This window comes from Scheffersomyces coipomensis (assembly GCF_036884675.1).
Source record: "Scheffersomyces coipomensis strain NRRL Y-17651 chromosome Unknown DFJ63scaffold_3, whole genome shotgun sequence".
Lineage (NCBI taxonomy): Eukaryota > Fungi > Ascomycota > Pichiomycetes > Serinales > Debaryomycetaceae > Scheffersomyces > Scheffersomyces coipomensis.
This window is the reverse complement of record NW_027042894.1, coordinates 853,077-868,122: the sequence shown is the minus strand read 5'-3', so window position 1 is coordinate 868,122 and position 15,046 is coordinate 853,077. Positions and strand designations below refer to the sequence as shown.

General features: G+C 31.6%; 4 protein-coding genes across 4 annotated transcripts; 3 read left to right on the top strand and 1 right to left on the bottom strand. All coding sequences in view use genetic code 12, as the record gives it.

The window, feature by feature from the left end:
• Positions 1-360: 360 nt before the first annotated feature.
• On the top strand, positions 361-1,908 carry DFJ63DRAFT_286016 (aminotransferase-like domain-containing protein; the record flags this gene model as incomplete). The annotated part of the gene is made up of 1 exon (XM_064904940.1): positions 361-1,908. The coding sequence occupies one exon, from the start codon at positions 361-363 to the stop codon at positions 1,906-1,908; it is 1,548 nt and encodes a 515-aa protein (XP_064762589.1).
• A 232-nt stretch (positions 1,909-2,140) lies between these two features.
• Positions 2,141-3,463, top strand: LPG20 (aldo-keto reductase superfamily protein). The gene has a single exon (XM_064903223.1). It carries the CDS (start codon positions 2,373-2,375, stop codon positions 3,426-3,428), a length of 1,056 nt encoding a protein of 351 aa, XP_064762588.1. The 5' UTR covers positions 2,141-2,372; the 3' UTR covers positions 3,429-3,463.
• Positions 3,464-6,708: 3,245 nt separating this feature from the next.
• DFJ63DRAFT_286737 (triacylglycerol lipase) lies at positions 6,709-8,670 on the bottom strand (the record flags this gene model as incomplete). Its single annotated transcript, XM_064904997.1, has 1 exon — positions 6,709-8,670. The coding sequence occupies one exon, from the start codon at positions 8,668-8,670 to the stop codon at positions 6,709-6,711; it is 1,962 nt and encodes a 653-aa protein (XP_064762587.1).
• Positions 8,671-9,752: 1,082 nt separating this feature from the next.
• On the top strand, positions 9,753-13,522 carry DFJ63DRAFT_109480 (putative aminophospholipid-translocating P4-type ATPase). The gene has a single exon (XM_064903217.1). The coding sequence runs from the start codon at positions 9,837-9,839 to the stop codon at positions 13,416-13,418; it is 3,582 nt and encodes a 1,193-aa protein (XP_064762586.1). The 5' UTR covers positions 9,753-9,836; the 3' UTR covers positions 13,419-13,522.
• Positions 13,523-15,046: the final 1,524 nt, after the last annotated feature.

Genomic DNA, 15,046 nt, shown 5'->3' with positions numbered 1-15,046 from the left:
TAATTAAATCTCCTCAATTGTCTTTACACACAAACTTACTATAGCTAATAGTCATATATAACTAATAATTAACAACAGTATGTATGAATTATAACTATGGCATATTATTATTAGTAATTGCTAATAATAAAGTCGGTTTTTGTGAGTTTGCGACACTGACTCCACAAACTCCACAAACTGCTCCTCCTCCCTAAAAAAAAACTATGGCTGCTAACACAATTTATAGTTGATCCTTCCTAGATTTAACTTATAGATATATATATATAAGTATTAATTTCATTACATCATTCGTATTTTTTTTTGACAGATATTCTTAAATTGATTTGATTTTCTAGAAAAGTAATTTGAAACACTATAAAAATGGCTCCAACTTCAACTACACTTAATACATCTACTTCAGAGGCTTCAGTTTCACCATATTCCATTGATCATTTGATTTCAGATCGTTCAAAGAATCGTTCATTCAAACATTTCGCTGCTAATGCTGATGAAAATGCTCCTAAGAATTTCAAACCTCATCCAAAACCATTAGCTTTGAGTTTTGGTAGACCAAACGCTCAATTTTTCCCGGTTAAGAAAATCAGTGTTGAATTAGATCATTATCCATTCCAAGACTCGATCTTTGAGTTCGAAACTGAGACCGCTGAACAGGCTGAACCAGTTATTATCGAGAAATTCCCTACTGATAAAAATGAATTGGGTGCTGGTGAAGCGTTTCAATATGGTGATGTTGCAGGTTTACCTAATTTTCAAAAATTCTTACGTGAATTTGTTGAAACTATTCATAAACCAGGTAATGATCAATGGGGGATCAGTGCTAGTAATGGATCTGGTGAAGGATTGAATAAAGTTGCTGATGCTATTATTAATCCTGGTGATATTGTTTTATTTGAAGAATTCACTTTTTCTCCATTTGGTAATAATGTTAGAAATGTTGGTGGTATTCCAGTTCCAGTTAAATTAAACTTCAAATCTACCGAAGATGCTGATATTGATATTAAGTACCTCAGTGATTTATTAGATAATTGGGATGAAATTTATCCAGAATATAGTGGTAGAAAACCAAAGGCTTTCTATACTATCCCAACTTGTCAAAATCCGACTGGATTAACTCAAAGTGTTGAAACTAGACAAGCTGTTTATGATTTAGCTTCCAAGCATGATTTTATAATCATTGAAGATGATCCTTATGGATACCTTACATTACCAAAATTTGAAAAACCAAATAAATCAACCTTAGTTAAAGATCATTCATTAACTGTAGATGAATATCTTGCTCATCATTTACCAAAATCTTATTTACAATTTGATAAAGAAGGTAGAGTTATCAGAGTTGAAACATTTTCAAAAGTTTTCGCTCCTGGTTTGAGACTTGGATTCATTGTGGCTCATAAGAAAATCATTGAAGTTATAAAGAAATATTCATCTATTGTTACAAGATCTCCATCAGGAGCTGCTCAATTGATTTTATTAAATATTATTCAAAAGAAATTTGGTGGTATCAATGGATGGTTAGAATGGATTCTTAGAATGAGATTAGCCTATGCTCACAGAAGAAATGTCCTTATCGATAGTATTTCATCACTGGAAGCTTATTCAAAAGGGTATATTAATGTTATAAGTGCAGATGCTGGTATGTTTGCTTCATTATTAGTTAATTTCCCCTCATCAATCCCATCAACTGAATATGTTGAAAAATTGAATCTTTTAAATTATAAATTTTTAGAAAAGGGTGTTACCGTGGTATTAGGATATAAAATGTCGATTAATCAAGCTTTCAGTGAACCAAATGCCAATTTCTTAAGATTAAGTTATGCTCCATTAGATACTGATGAACAGTTAGCTGAAGCCGGAAAACGTCTTGGAGAAGCCGTTGAAGAATTCTTTGAAAATGGGTTTGAATTTTAGTTCTACTTATAGTTTAATATAATATTTTGGTTTATTTTACTTATATAACCCACATGATGTCATACCTTGTAGATATCAATTACATAACCCCCTAGCTCCCAGGGGATGTAAATGTGTTTGATATCCCTTAAAGCTTTGGTTATCTCTGAATCGATCGGAGCAAGGTCCGAAAGCAGTAATTTACCGGTGCGGTAATTATTGTCAATTATTATTAGTAATAACGTCAATTTTTGAAAAATGGGGGAAGCCTCAGCAAGTCCCAAAAAAAAGTTAGGGGGAGAACTTTAGTGGAGGATGAGGAGGTATACACGAAAGACGACTGGCTTGTGGAACTGAAAAATTTGGTACGATTATAAATAGGGGATGGGATCCACGTTCAATTCCATTATTTAAAAACCTCAATTGATTTAGTTATACTTCTTTTATCAAGTCAAGTCAAACTCAATTGATCAATTAAGCTCATAATGGTTACTAAAGAACTTCAATACCTTAAATTAGGTGATTCAGGATTATCAATTTCTCCAATTATTGTTGGATGTATGTCATATGGTGACAAAAGTTGGGCTGAATGGGTTCTTGATGATGAAGAAAAAATCTTCAGCATCTTGAAGAAATGTTATGATGTTGGTATTAGAACTTATGATACTGCTGATGTTTATTCTAATGGTACTTCAGAACTCTTAGTTGGAAAGTTTCTTAAAAAATATAATATCAAGAGAGATAGAGTTGTTATCTTATCTAAAGTGTTCAATGTGGTTGATACTGATCTTAAAGGTTTCAATTTCTCTAAACATGGTGATTATCCATCTTATGAATTCCTTAATTCCAAGGGTTTATCAAGAAAACATATCATTGATGGGGTTGAAGCTTCAGTTAAAAGATTAGGTACTTATATTGATGTGTTACAAATCCATAGATTGGATAGAACCACTCCAAAAGCTGAAATCATGAAGGCTTTAAATGATGTCGTAGTTGCTGGTCATACTAGATATATTGGTGCTTCTTCTATGAAAGCTACTGAATTTGCTCAATTACAATTTATTGCTGATAAAAATGGTTGGACTAAATTCGTTAGTATGCAAAGTTATTATAATTTAATTTATCGTGAAGAAGAACGTGAAATGATTCCATTCTGTAATGATAATGTCTTAGGTAAAGTTGGTTTAATTCCATGGTCACCTCTTGCTAGAGGTGTCTTAGCACGTCCATTAAAGAGTGAATCTCAATTCAATAGATCTATTAAGACTGATAAATCTTATGATAGATTGAAATTAGAAGAATTATCTCCAGCTGATGCTGAAATTATTAAAAGAGTTGAAGAAGTTGCCAAAAAACATGGTGTTGGTATGGCTGTTATTTCAACTGCTTGGGTTATAAGTAAAGGTGCTGCTCCAATCATTGGTCTTAATTCTGAAGCTAGAGTTGAAGAAATTGTCGAAGCTGCTCATTTCAAATTAACTGCTGAAGAAATTGAATACTTAGAAGAACCTTACGTTCCAAAGGATTTACCAGTTTTTTAAACACTTTTGAATAAATATATTAAGAATAATTGACTATATAGTTTTTTAATAAATAAATAAATGTGAATGTTAAACTTCTTCAGTAACGGATGGTAATTTACTGGTATTTCTTGTACTAGTATGAGATCTTCTGATAGAATGAGCATCATCATCATCGTCATCACTATCATCATCCATATTAATTCTAGTTTTCCTTCTTTGGAAATCTTTAATATGGGCTTTGTTAAGGGTATCACTAATACTTGTAAATGTTGATTTACGACGAGATAATTGAGGTAATTCAGAAGCTCCAGATGGATATCTTCCCAATCCTGATCCTGAAGCATCTTCACGTCCAGGACTATCAACAAATGATTGACGACTACTGCTATACGAAGCAGCAGTATCACCAGGAGTAGCAAGTCTTTCTAACACATTATCATTCTCGGCAAATGTAACATATCTTGCACTTGCTAATTTCTTAATTGCCTTTTCAACTTTATTTGATACCACATAAGGTAATGGAGAATCCTTTGATGCTCTAAATAAAACCACATTGGTACAATGTTCATTTTCCATTCTAAAGAAAATCCAAATAAATCTTCTAATGATTTCGGCTAATGCAATACAAAAACTTGTGACAGCCAGCTGTTGAACTTGATTACTGAAAAATGCATAAAATATCCATTGAAATCTTAATATCACATCACTTATCATAGCAAAATAATAATAATTTGGATTTTTAAAGAATAAATTATCTCTTAAATAAGGATGTTTCGATCCACTTTGAAATAATGACCAATCCATAACTAAATCCCAAATTGCTGAATAAAGTGAATTTATAGTTGCTACCGTGATGAATGCAGCTCTATTTCTTTCAATTCTATCAATACGATATACACTTAATAGAACATAATATGTGGTTGTAATACCATATTTTAACATATTAGCTAAATGGGGAAACCAATCTCCAGTATCCATATAACGTCTAACACATTGCAAAAATCTCCAAATGGTAGGCAAAGTACTGAAAAAGCCCATTAATCTTGATTTGGATGAACCACAAACATCATTCTTTCCTATATCTCTTCCATCCCCCAATAATCCATTCCAATTATGAGCATATAAGCAAAAGAAGAATGAAAGATTACCCATAGTATAAGTTAATGAACAAAAGATATCACCCAAGAAGAAATCTCTAAATTCAACTGGGTAGAATCCTGATAATAATAATCTCCAAATGGCAACTTGTAACCATTTTCTACTTGATCCATAGAATTGATCACCTGGCCATAAGAAAAGAGCAAGCATTACTGAAAAGTAAATCCATGGCCAATCACGACCAGGGAATTGGGTGGGCCAGAAGTTATTGAAACTAAACCATACTAATATTGATAATAATGAGAATCCAAATGATGGTAATAACCAATATTGTTTATAATTCAATACTGAAGACATATCAAATTCGAAAATGAATTTATAATTGATCTTGAATTTTTCAAACACGGCTAAATTAATTCCAAATAATATCATCATTAAATTCAATAAGAAAAACCCTCCCCAAATTTGTAACATGAATGGACCTTCTGGTAAATCATTTCTAAATATTTTTCTTAATGCAGTGTATATACCGAGTACGACTAATGGTATACCGAATCCCAAGAAGAATCCAGATGAGAAAAAGGGCTTGTAATATGACGGTTGTCTAATATCGTTGTTATTCATGGCATAAGCTATACTCTTTAATTTTTCAAGGGAATGCTTTCTATCGGTGGTTTCAGGATCGAAAAATGCAATGAATAACTCTTCCACATGATTAGTTAATTTATCTACTAAATCACTAGTTTGAAAATATGATTCATCGTCTATCTTTTTCAAATATGAATCCAATACGTTTGATTTTAAGGCTTTATCGAATTTTTTTGTGATTTTTCGGAATGCAGTTCTATTTAATGATTTATATGACCTTAATAATGATAAGGCTCTATAATGTTCTAAGACGACAATTTTCAATTGTTTTCTAGCGTATAAATACGGTACACCGAAATGTTCCTTCTTGACACTATAATCTCTTCTCTTTGCTTGTCTTTGTTGTTCAGCAGTCTGAGTTTGGGCTCTATCTGGTATTCCTTGTCTACCACTAGAGTCTTCAGAATCAATCGATGACATTTCACTATACGTGGCATTTAAATCAACTTCCCCATTTCTGATTCTGTTTTCAGCATCATTGGGATTGTAATCGATCATTTGAGTATCAGAATCTCCACCCTTTGGTCTTCTTTTGAATCGTTTAACAAATGTAGTTGATGGTAATGATGGTAATTCCAATTTATTTAGAAATGTGAATGCTGTTTTAGTATGATAGGCCAAGTCGTTTACTTTACCATACATATTATGATCTGATTCTTCAATGCCTGAATGCTTTGATTTTTCTCTTGTTATAGATGCCTTATGATCTCTTAATTGATATAATTGGTCTTGGATCAATAAAAATCTTTCATATGCTTCGTGTTCCTTCTCTTTAAAGAATGCATCCACTTTCTCCAACTCACTATCCAAGTAAGCAGTAAACTTTCCTCTTTCCTTTTCATATTCATCCTTCTTATCCTTTTCCTTTGATCTTAAAGTATAATTAAATATCGAGGGTCTTCTACCCAGTGGGGGTCTATTAACTGGTTCATCAGTTATCATTAAATTATTATCATTGATTTCATTGGTATATGAAGGAGTATTCTGATCTACCGCAACTGGGCTAAGTAATGGAATTCTATCACCACTAGCCTTAATATTCGATTCTAAATCAGATTCCTCTTTAAGTTGCACAATCTTCTTAATTAACTTCTTCCCTTTCTTATAATCAAGATATTGATCCTGCCACTCCGGAACCAAACCTTCACTTAAGGATTCACCGAACTTCATAGGTGCAATCTGTTATAACTCTCTGCACTTCAGGATACAATCTGTGTACTATCTAAGGTGGTGAAACTTATATAGCAATAGGATATATTTATGATGTGATTTACATATCAATTATATTCCTGTATACCATTTCTTTCTTTTTTTGGTGCTTAATTTTATTCTTCGTCTTCTCTGCTTCTAAATTTCTCCATATTTTTTTTCTAATGCACGTGCATGGTAGCATACGTAATAGAATTTTAAAATTGACTGCAAAAAATAACGGCGTTTCTACAAGTACAAGTCTTGGTATATGATATGAATATCCGTCTATTTTTCAATATATAAATTTACATAAATAACAATAATAAATAATAATAAGTCTAACAAGTTTCTTGTCCTTTGTCTAACTTTCGTATCTCACATAAAGAGCATCAATGAAATGAGGATGCTTTATACCAGGAGGTTTTGCCTCTTTGAATCCTTCTACAGCTTCATGAACTGTCCAACCCAACTTCTCAATTAAATAACAACAAATCAAAAATCCAGTTCTATTAAATCCATAATGACAATGTACCGCAACTAATGGATTCTCACTTTCATTGTTTGCCAAGATATCATCAATTAAATGAATAAATCTTCTTATAGCTACTTGATCGGGTACCACTTTGGACACCGTGGCGCATTTATAATATTTTATAACCTCAAATGATTTTGGACTGTATGGTGGTATGTCGTGGGATATATCAACTATAGCTATTAGATTCCCCTTTGGTAGATCATCCGTTCTATTATTAGCATCTGCTCCATAAAATATATTTTCAACTTTCTTTGGTGAATGAACTTCGTCATCTTCTCTTAATGTTTTCATTCCTAATAATGGAGAAATATCACTTCCTCTCTTTCTAGTTATATTTGTGGAGATTGGCTTTAATTCCTTCCATTTCTTTTCATTTTTTAATCCCCATTTATCACCTGAAATCGTGGCTTTAACTTTTAACACCCAAGCTGGAGATATATGAAGTCTTTCAGGGAGTTTTTGTTCAAGATGATTTAAAATTATTCCACTGATGAATTCTGGTTTACTTAAAAGTAGGGAATGACCAACCCCATTGATTTCAATTGCTTTTGATACTTGTCTTTTAAACACTTTGGTTAACACCTTATCAATTCCATGAATAATTTTAACTGGAGTTGCATTATCATCAGTACCACCAATCAACAATGTCTTTTCATATACCGTCTTATCATTTGGATTATCGTTGAATTGACGTATAGTAGTTATCAAACCTGAGAATTTATCTCTTTTTAACCCATTCACATATCTTAAGAATGTATAAGTATTAACATCCATATTCCATCTGAATTGACGCATTTTATTGTATATATTTGATTTAATTGAGTTGAATTTAATTAATTGTCTAGTAACACTAGGACTTTCTAATCCTTCTAATCTATGCCATACTCTGAATGCATTGAATAACCAAGGTACATTTTGGATAACTTTCACAAAGCTCATAAGTCCTGGTCTTGTGAGCTGAGATGTATCTTTTCCCGTGATATCATCTTCCGGTGGAATTGGTGACAATAAAACTAAACCTTCTACGGTTTGTTTAGGTAATTTTCTACCTACTCTAATGGCTAAATTTGTCCCTAATGAATGACCTATTAATATAACTTTTTTATCCTTAGCGATATTTTGAATAATAAATTCATAGACTATAGTAGCAATGTTATCAGTAGTAAAATCATCCCAAGCCATTTTAAGTACACTGGATGAAATTCGATGTTTTTCTTCATCAGTGAATCTAGTAATTAATTTTCTATCATCAAGAAATTTGATTTTGGAATTACCAAATCCAGGTAAATCTAAAGAAATAATCTCCAGACATTGTGATAATAATGCCATTAATGGTTCAAATTGAGACATTTGACCTCCTAAACCATGAATGAAAACAATGATAGGAGATTCTTGTAATTCCTTCAGTAAATCCAAATTATCTTCGGGAATTTGATTAGCTTCATTTCTTAAAAAACTTTCTAATGGATGAGGGATGTGTAAAGTACTTAAAGTGACTGAATCAATAGTTAAGCCTGGTTGTTTACTTAAATCAATGTCTGTAACTTGGGAATACTTAGCAACCAATGAACAATCACTTGGTTCTGACTCCAAGACATATTTTTCTAATTCATTGGTTTGACCTAAAAATTGAGTTTTAATATACTCCCAGATCTTTTTAGGTAATGTATTGGTGTTTTCATATTGAGCAATTGCTAATTTCAATAACTTATCATTTGATGAAGATTGTGAAATTGAACCTGAGGCTTCAACTGCTAAGAGTTCTTGAGAATCATCTTCAGACAGCATATTGCTATATGGTATGAGGGGTTTAGATGCAATCCTGGTGTCCTATATGCACATATATACAATAATCAATTGATACTGATACCAAGTTGAATTGATGAAATGGATGGCAAATAGGTCCTTAATTGATTTCTAGTTTGGCTTAAAACTTTAATTTAAAGTTGATGAGAGAGGAGTTTTGATAATGACACAAGGCTGTCCAAATTGAGCGCTAGCTCCACACCTCCACTTTCATCTATAAAATAAAAACATCCGTGCATCAATTTCTTTCATAATTTCTTATGTAATCGTTTATTTTGTAAAAGTTTTGTCATTTTTCAGATCAATGTGTCAAAACATAAAAATTGACATTATCTCGAGCACAGGACATTTAGTTTAACTTGATGGATTTTATCATAGCATATGTTCTGAATAGAATATTATGCTTTTTAATAATCAATACAAATGGACTCTTTCCTTTGTAGCTTTCAATGGTCAAGAGAGACAAGCGTTGACTGCGTCTTCAATACACTCACTATTTTCAAATGATTGTTGGGCCAACGTTATTCGTTTCCTGACTCGTAATTATTGTTTACTCTTTATTTACAAGTACTGATGTTTTATACAGTTCTTGTTTAACACATGGTAACTGTCACTCTAATCTAACATATATTCAGTCAGTGTAACCATTTATTCGATTCATAATATACTAAGTTGAAACTATATGTAGCAGTAAAGTACTATTCCTAACTAAGTAGTTTTATTCTAACTTTATAATTTCGAAAAGGCAGTGCTTCAATACTTTGAAAATAGGTATATAAATTAGACTAAATGTGAAATGTCGCAGGTAACAACTATTCATCATACTATGTGCAGCTCAATGTCATAAGAGAAATTTGAAGTTTGAATCTTATTTGATGAACTATGTACAACACGATCAAAATCTCCTTTAACAGTAAACTCTGAAGTGACTAAAAGGTAACTAAATTACTAGCTCGCTATGCTGATCGTGTATGTGTCAAATTCTTCAAAGTCTTAGCCTTTATTTATCAGTGTTATTATATGCAGTCCTTGACATCAAAAAATTAGTGACAACAAAAAACAAAAATAGAAGTCATAGCCTTTTTGAATCGAATAACCAAAGTGAACTTGAAACATCATAACTCGATCAATCAGAGATTGAACTCATTATGCCTCCTTCGTCATCGAGAAGGTACTCGCTTTCAAATGATGACGATTCATTTGAAGATCTAGAAAATTCATTGGACAAAGCCTTACATAGTGCTTCCAATAATCTTTTCAATTATACCAATTCAGTGAATAATTCGCGTCATAACTCTCAAGGATCAGTGGGAGCCATACCTTTATCTACCATTCAACTGTTTCCTAACAATAGTGGTAGTGTCATAACGACCAATAATGATGATGATCATAATGATAGTTCTCCCTTGATAGCTAATTCTATCTATTCTACCACTAATCGATCATTCTCTTCGTCAACTTCATCAATTATGGGGAATACTGGATCAACTTCAAGAAGATTTATTACAAAGATAGTTAACTTCTTTTTGAATGCTAAGAGAGAATTAAATGAAGAAAGATTAAGACTAACGAATGAAACTGAATCGTATCGTTCAACTGGCAACAACAATAACGGCAGCACTAATAATAATGGCAATAATGACAGCTCAAATAACATTGAAAATGATAGATTCCTTTCACCTCGAAATTCAAACACAACTTCTAATTACAAATTCCCATCTAATTCCATTTCAAATGCAAAATATAATCCTATAACATTCATACCGATAATCTTATATGAACAATTCAAATTCTTCTTTAATTTATATTTCTTATTGACAGCTTTATCACAAATAATACCTCAGTTAAGAATCGGATACTTATCATCATATATTGTACCTTTAGGGTTCGTTCTTACCGTCACCATGATGAAAGAAGCTGGTGATGATATAGCGAGACGTCGTCGTGATAAAGAACAAAATAATGAACATTATGAAGTATTGAATCGTTCAAGTACATCTTTATCTCATGAAGGTAAACTTGTCGCATCCAAGAATTTGAAAGTAGGTGATTTGGTACGATTACATAAAGGTACTAGAATCCCTGCTGATATGGTTTTATTACAATCATCAGATAAAGATGGTACAGGAGAAGCATTTATAAAAACTGATCAATTAGATGGTGAAACAGATTGGAAATTAAGAGTGGCTCATAATGCTACCCAATCAATCAAAGATATTAATGTTTTAATTAATAATGTATCATTAATCGTCAATAAACCAACTAAATCAATTCATCATTTCCAAGGGAAATTAATCTATCACCCACATCAATCAGCTGGTTCTACCACTCCTACTAATACAAATAATGAAACCTTTGCATTAACGATCGATCAAACTTTATGGGCTAATACTGTATTGGCTTCAGGAACAGCAATTGGGATTGTTATATATACCGGTATAGAAACTAGACAACTGATGAATACCACTAAAACAGGGGTAAAGACTGGATTATTAGAATTAGAAATCAATAGTCTTTCCAAAATTTTATGTGTGACTGTATTTATATTATCAGTGGTTTTAGTCTTAGCTCATGGATTTCCTTTAAGTCCAGTATGGTATCTTGATATAATGAGATTTTTAATTTTATTTTCATCGATTATTCCTGTTTCCTTAAGAGTTAATTTGGATTTAGCTAAATCTGTTTATGCATCCCAGATTCAAAAAGATCTTGAAATTGCAGGTACAATCGTGAGAACTTCTACTATTCCTGAAGATTTAGGAAGAATTGAATATCTTTTATCTGATAAAACTGGTACTTTAACTCAAAACGATATGGAATTGAAAAAATTACATTTAGGTGCTGTAAGTTATGCTGGAGAATCATTAGATATTGTTACAGATTACGTTAAGAATATTTTATCATTATTAGATTCAAAACCAGGAGGAAGTTTAATTAAAAAGAAAGATTTAAGTTCTCGAGTATGTGATTTAGTCTTGACTTTAGCTATTTGTCATAATGTTACACCAACATATGAGGATGAAACTGATGAAGTTAATGGGATTGTATCTTATCAAGCTGCATCTCCTGATGAAATAGCTATTGTTAAATTCACAGAATCTGTCGGATTAAAACTATTCAAACGTGATAGACATTCAATCTCCCTTTTACATGTGGCTACGAATCAAACTTTAAATTATGAAATCCTTTATAATTTCCCATTTTCATCCGATACAAAAAGAATGGGGATTGTTATTCGAGACTTACAACGTGATGAGATTTGGTTTATGCAAAAGGGAGCCGATACAGTCATGGCTAATATCGTTAATAATAATGATTGGTTAGATGAAGAAACTGGAAATATGGCTCGTGAAGGGTTAAGAACTTTAGTTATTGGTCGTAAACGATTAACCAAGAATTCATATCAAGATTTCGTTGAGGAATATACTAAGGCTTCGATATCGATGAGAGATCGTGATCTTATAATGCAACGTGTTATCGGACAATATCTTGAACAAGATTTAGAATTATTGGGTTTAACTGGGGTGGAAGATAAATTACAAAGAGATGTGAAAACTTCAATTGAATTATTAAGAAATGCCGGTATTAAAATATGGATGCTTACTGGAGATAAAGTTGAAACTGCCAAATGTGTATCTATCAGTGCCAGATTAATTAGTCGTGGTCAATATGTTCATCAAGTTACTAAAGTTCATAATCCCGAATTCGCCATGCATCAATTAGACTATCTTAAAACAAATCATAATGCTTGTTTATTAATTGATGGTGAAAGTTTAGCCACCTATATGAAATATTATAATCGAGAATTCTTTGAGATTGTGATTAAATTACCAGCTGTCATTGCTTGTAGATGTACCCCTCAACAAAAGGCTGATGTTGCCCTTAGTATAAGAGAAATCACTGGTAAAAGAGTATGTTGTATTGGAGATGGTGGTAATGATGTTAGTATGATTCAATGTGCTGATGTTGGAGTTGGTATTGTTGGAAAGGAAGGTAAACAAGCGTCATTAGCGGCAGATTTTAGTATTGATCAATTTTGTTATTTACTGAAATTATTATTATGGCATGGCCGTAATTCATATAAGAGATCAGCTAAATTAGGACAATTCATCATACATAGAGGATTATTATTAAGTGTTGCTCAAGCTGTTTATTCTATATCATCTAAATTTGAACCATTGGCATTATATCAAGGTTGGTTAATGGTAGGATATTCGACTGTCTATACTATGGCCCCGGTATTTTCATTAACTTTAGATTGCGATATTGATGAACATTTAACTAAATTATATCCTGAATTATATAAGGAATTAACCTTGGGGAAATCATTATCATTTAAGACATTTTTTATGTGGGTTTTCATCTCATTATTTCAAGGATGTGTGGTTCAATTATTATCGCAACGGTTTCAAACATTAAAGGAAGATCAATTTTTAGCTATGGTTGCTATATCATTCAGTTGTTTAATTTATAATGAATTAATTATGGTTTCAATATCAATTAATCGATGGAATAAAATCATGATGGCCACGATTATCATCACCTTTTTATTATTTGTGGGTCTGATACCATTTTTACCTGATTATTTTGATTTACAATATATGAGTTCAGTAAGTTATTTCTGGCAAACGTTGGTTATATTGACGGTTAGTTTATTACCAGTTTGGTTAGCTCAATTTGTTAATAGGAAATTAAGACCACCAAGTTATGCTAAAGTTCAACAAGATTGAAGAAATGAGATCTAACTAATAAGAATTCATCTCCCTTATGCATATATATAGAAGAGTATTTAATTTATTTAATAATAATAAAATATGTTTATTTATGAGAAAGGTAAACAAAGAAAAATTTAAAAGGATTATTAGCATTTATGTTGCTACGTTGTACATTATAGAGTTTATTTAGTTAAGAATTTTAGTTTTGTGTGAATGTAGTGGTATGTTAAAATTTGAGTTAAGATTTGCAGTACAAACAGACAGACAGAGAAACAAAATTGCGAGAGGAAATGACAACCAACCAGAAAGGCTGATGATGATAAAGTGGCATAACAACTTGATTGTTGGGATAAGGGGATACAAAAATAAACTAGAGAAGGTGGTGGTGGTTGTTGACTGTATAATTTAAGCTTTTATTGAGATTAGAACTTTGATGTAGTCATACATGTGCCTGAATGGACAAATAAGGAGTTTTTATAGATGGGTTTGATCCTTTGACTAGAGAGGAGGAGTATGTATATACGAGCGGTACGACTAATAATAGTTATACAAGAAATAAATGAATATGCACATTCTAATCAGCGGTACGACAGTCCCTTATATATCATCAACGTTGAAGTACGATTATCGGACATGGGTATAGGTTTATCTAGATATCATTGATGGAGATGGTTGATAATGAAATATATCTTGTCTTAATGACTTCAAATATTTGTCTATCTCGCTAACATATTCCGTGTTCACCCCCTCATATGAACTCCACTTGTCTCGGTGAAAATGGTCCGCTCAATTTTTGTTTTTTTTTTGTCTGATTCAGTTCGGACATTTTATTCCATGCTCATTAATAAATAGTTAATAATGGTTACGAAGCAGTTATTTAGTAAAATGGATGATTAAGTAAATATATAGTGGTTATCGTTAGAATAACTAATATTAATAACACCTTAGTAGTAGAAATAGAACTACTACAGTAGTAGATGTAATAGGAGGTAGTCAATCCATCCCGTGATAATCATGTAACAAAATATCAACTTACGTTAAAAAGACATTTAATTTCTTAATTATAAAAAAATTGTCGGATGGTTCCAAAATTTTTAAACTGTTACTATTCCAACTGTTAGGGGAACCCCAACCAAAGTTTAGTGTCTCCTCCTCCCTCCCTAGCAGAAAAAAAAACTTACGATTTAAATTCTTTTTTTTTTTTTGAGTGTGGCTAAATATAAATGTAAAAAAAAAATAGTTGGGTTGCATAATATTAATAATTTATGACAACAATTAAACTAGATATATAAATAAGTTTAAATATCTGTAAAACCCATTTTTTAAATTTGTAAATGTAAAATCTGTATAAAATAACTATAAATAACTAATAGTATTTCGTTATATTACTTACTTCATATCTTCATAACACATCATAAATACTCAGAACAACAATGTACATACCAATGTCCCATAATAATAAGTCAGCTTCTTTATTAGTATTTGGTTATCTAGCTGTATCTTCAACTTTACCATTTATATTAAGTTATAGAGAATCAAATGATTTTAAATATAATACCAATACAAAAGGAACCATCAGTTCAAGAGCTTTATTTAATAAAATATAGTACCTCCCCTTACTATAATGAGTCTATAGACTCGTA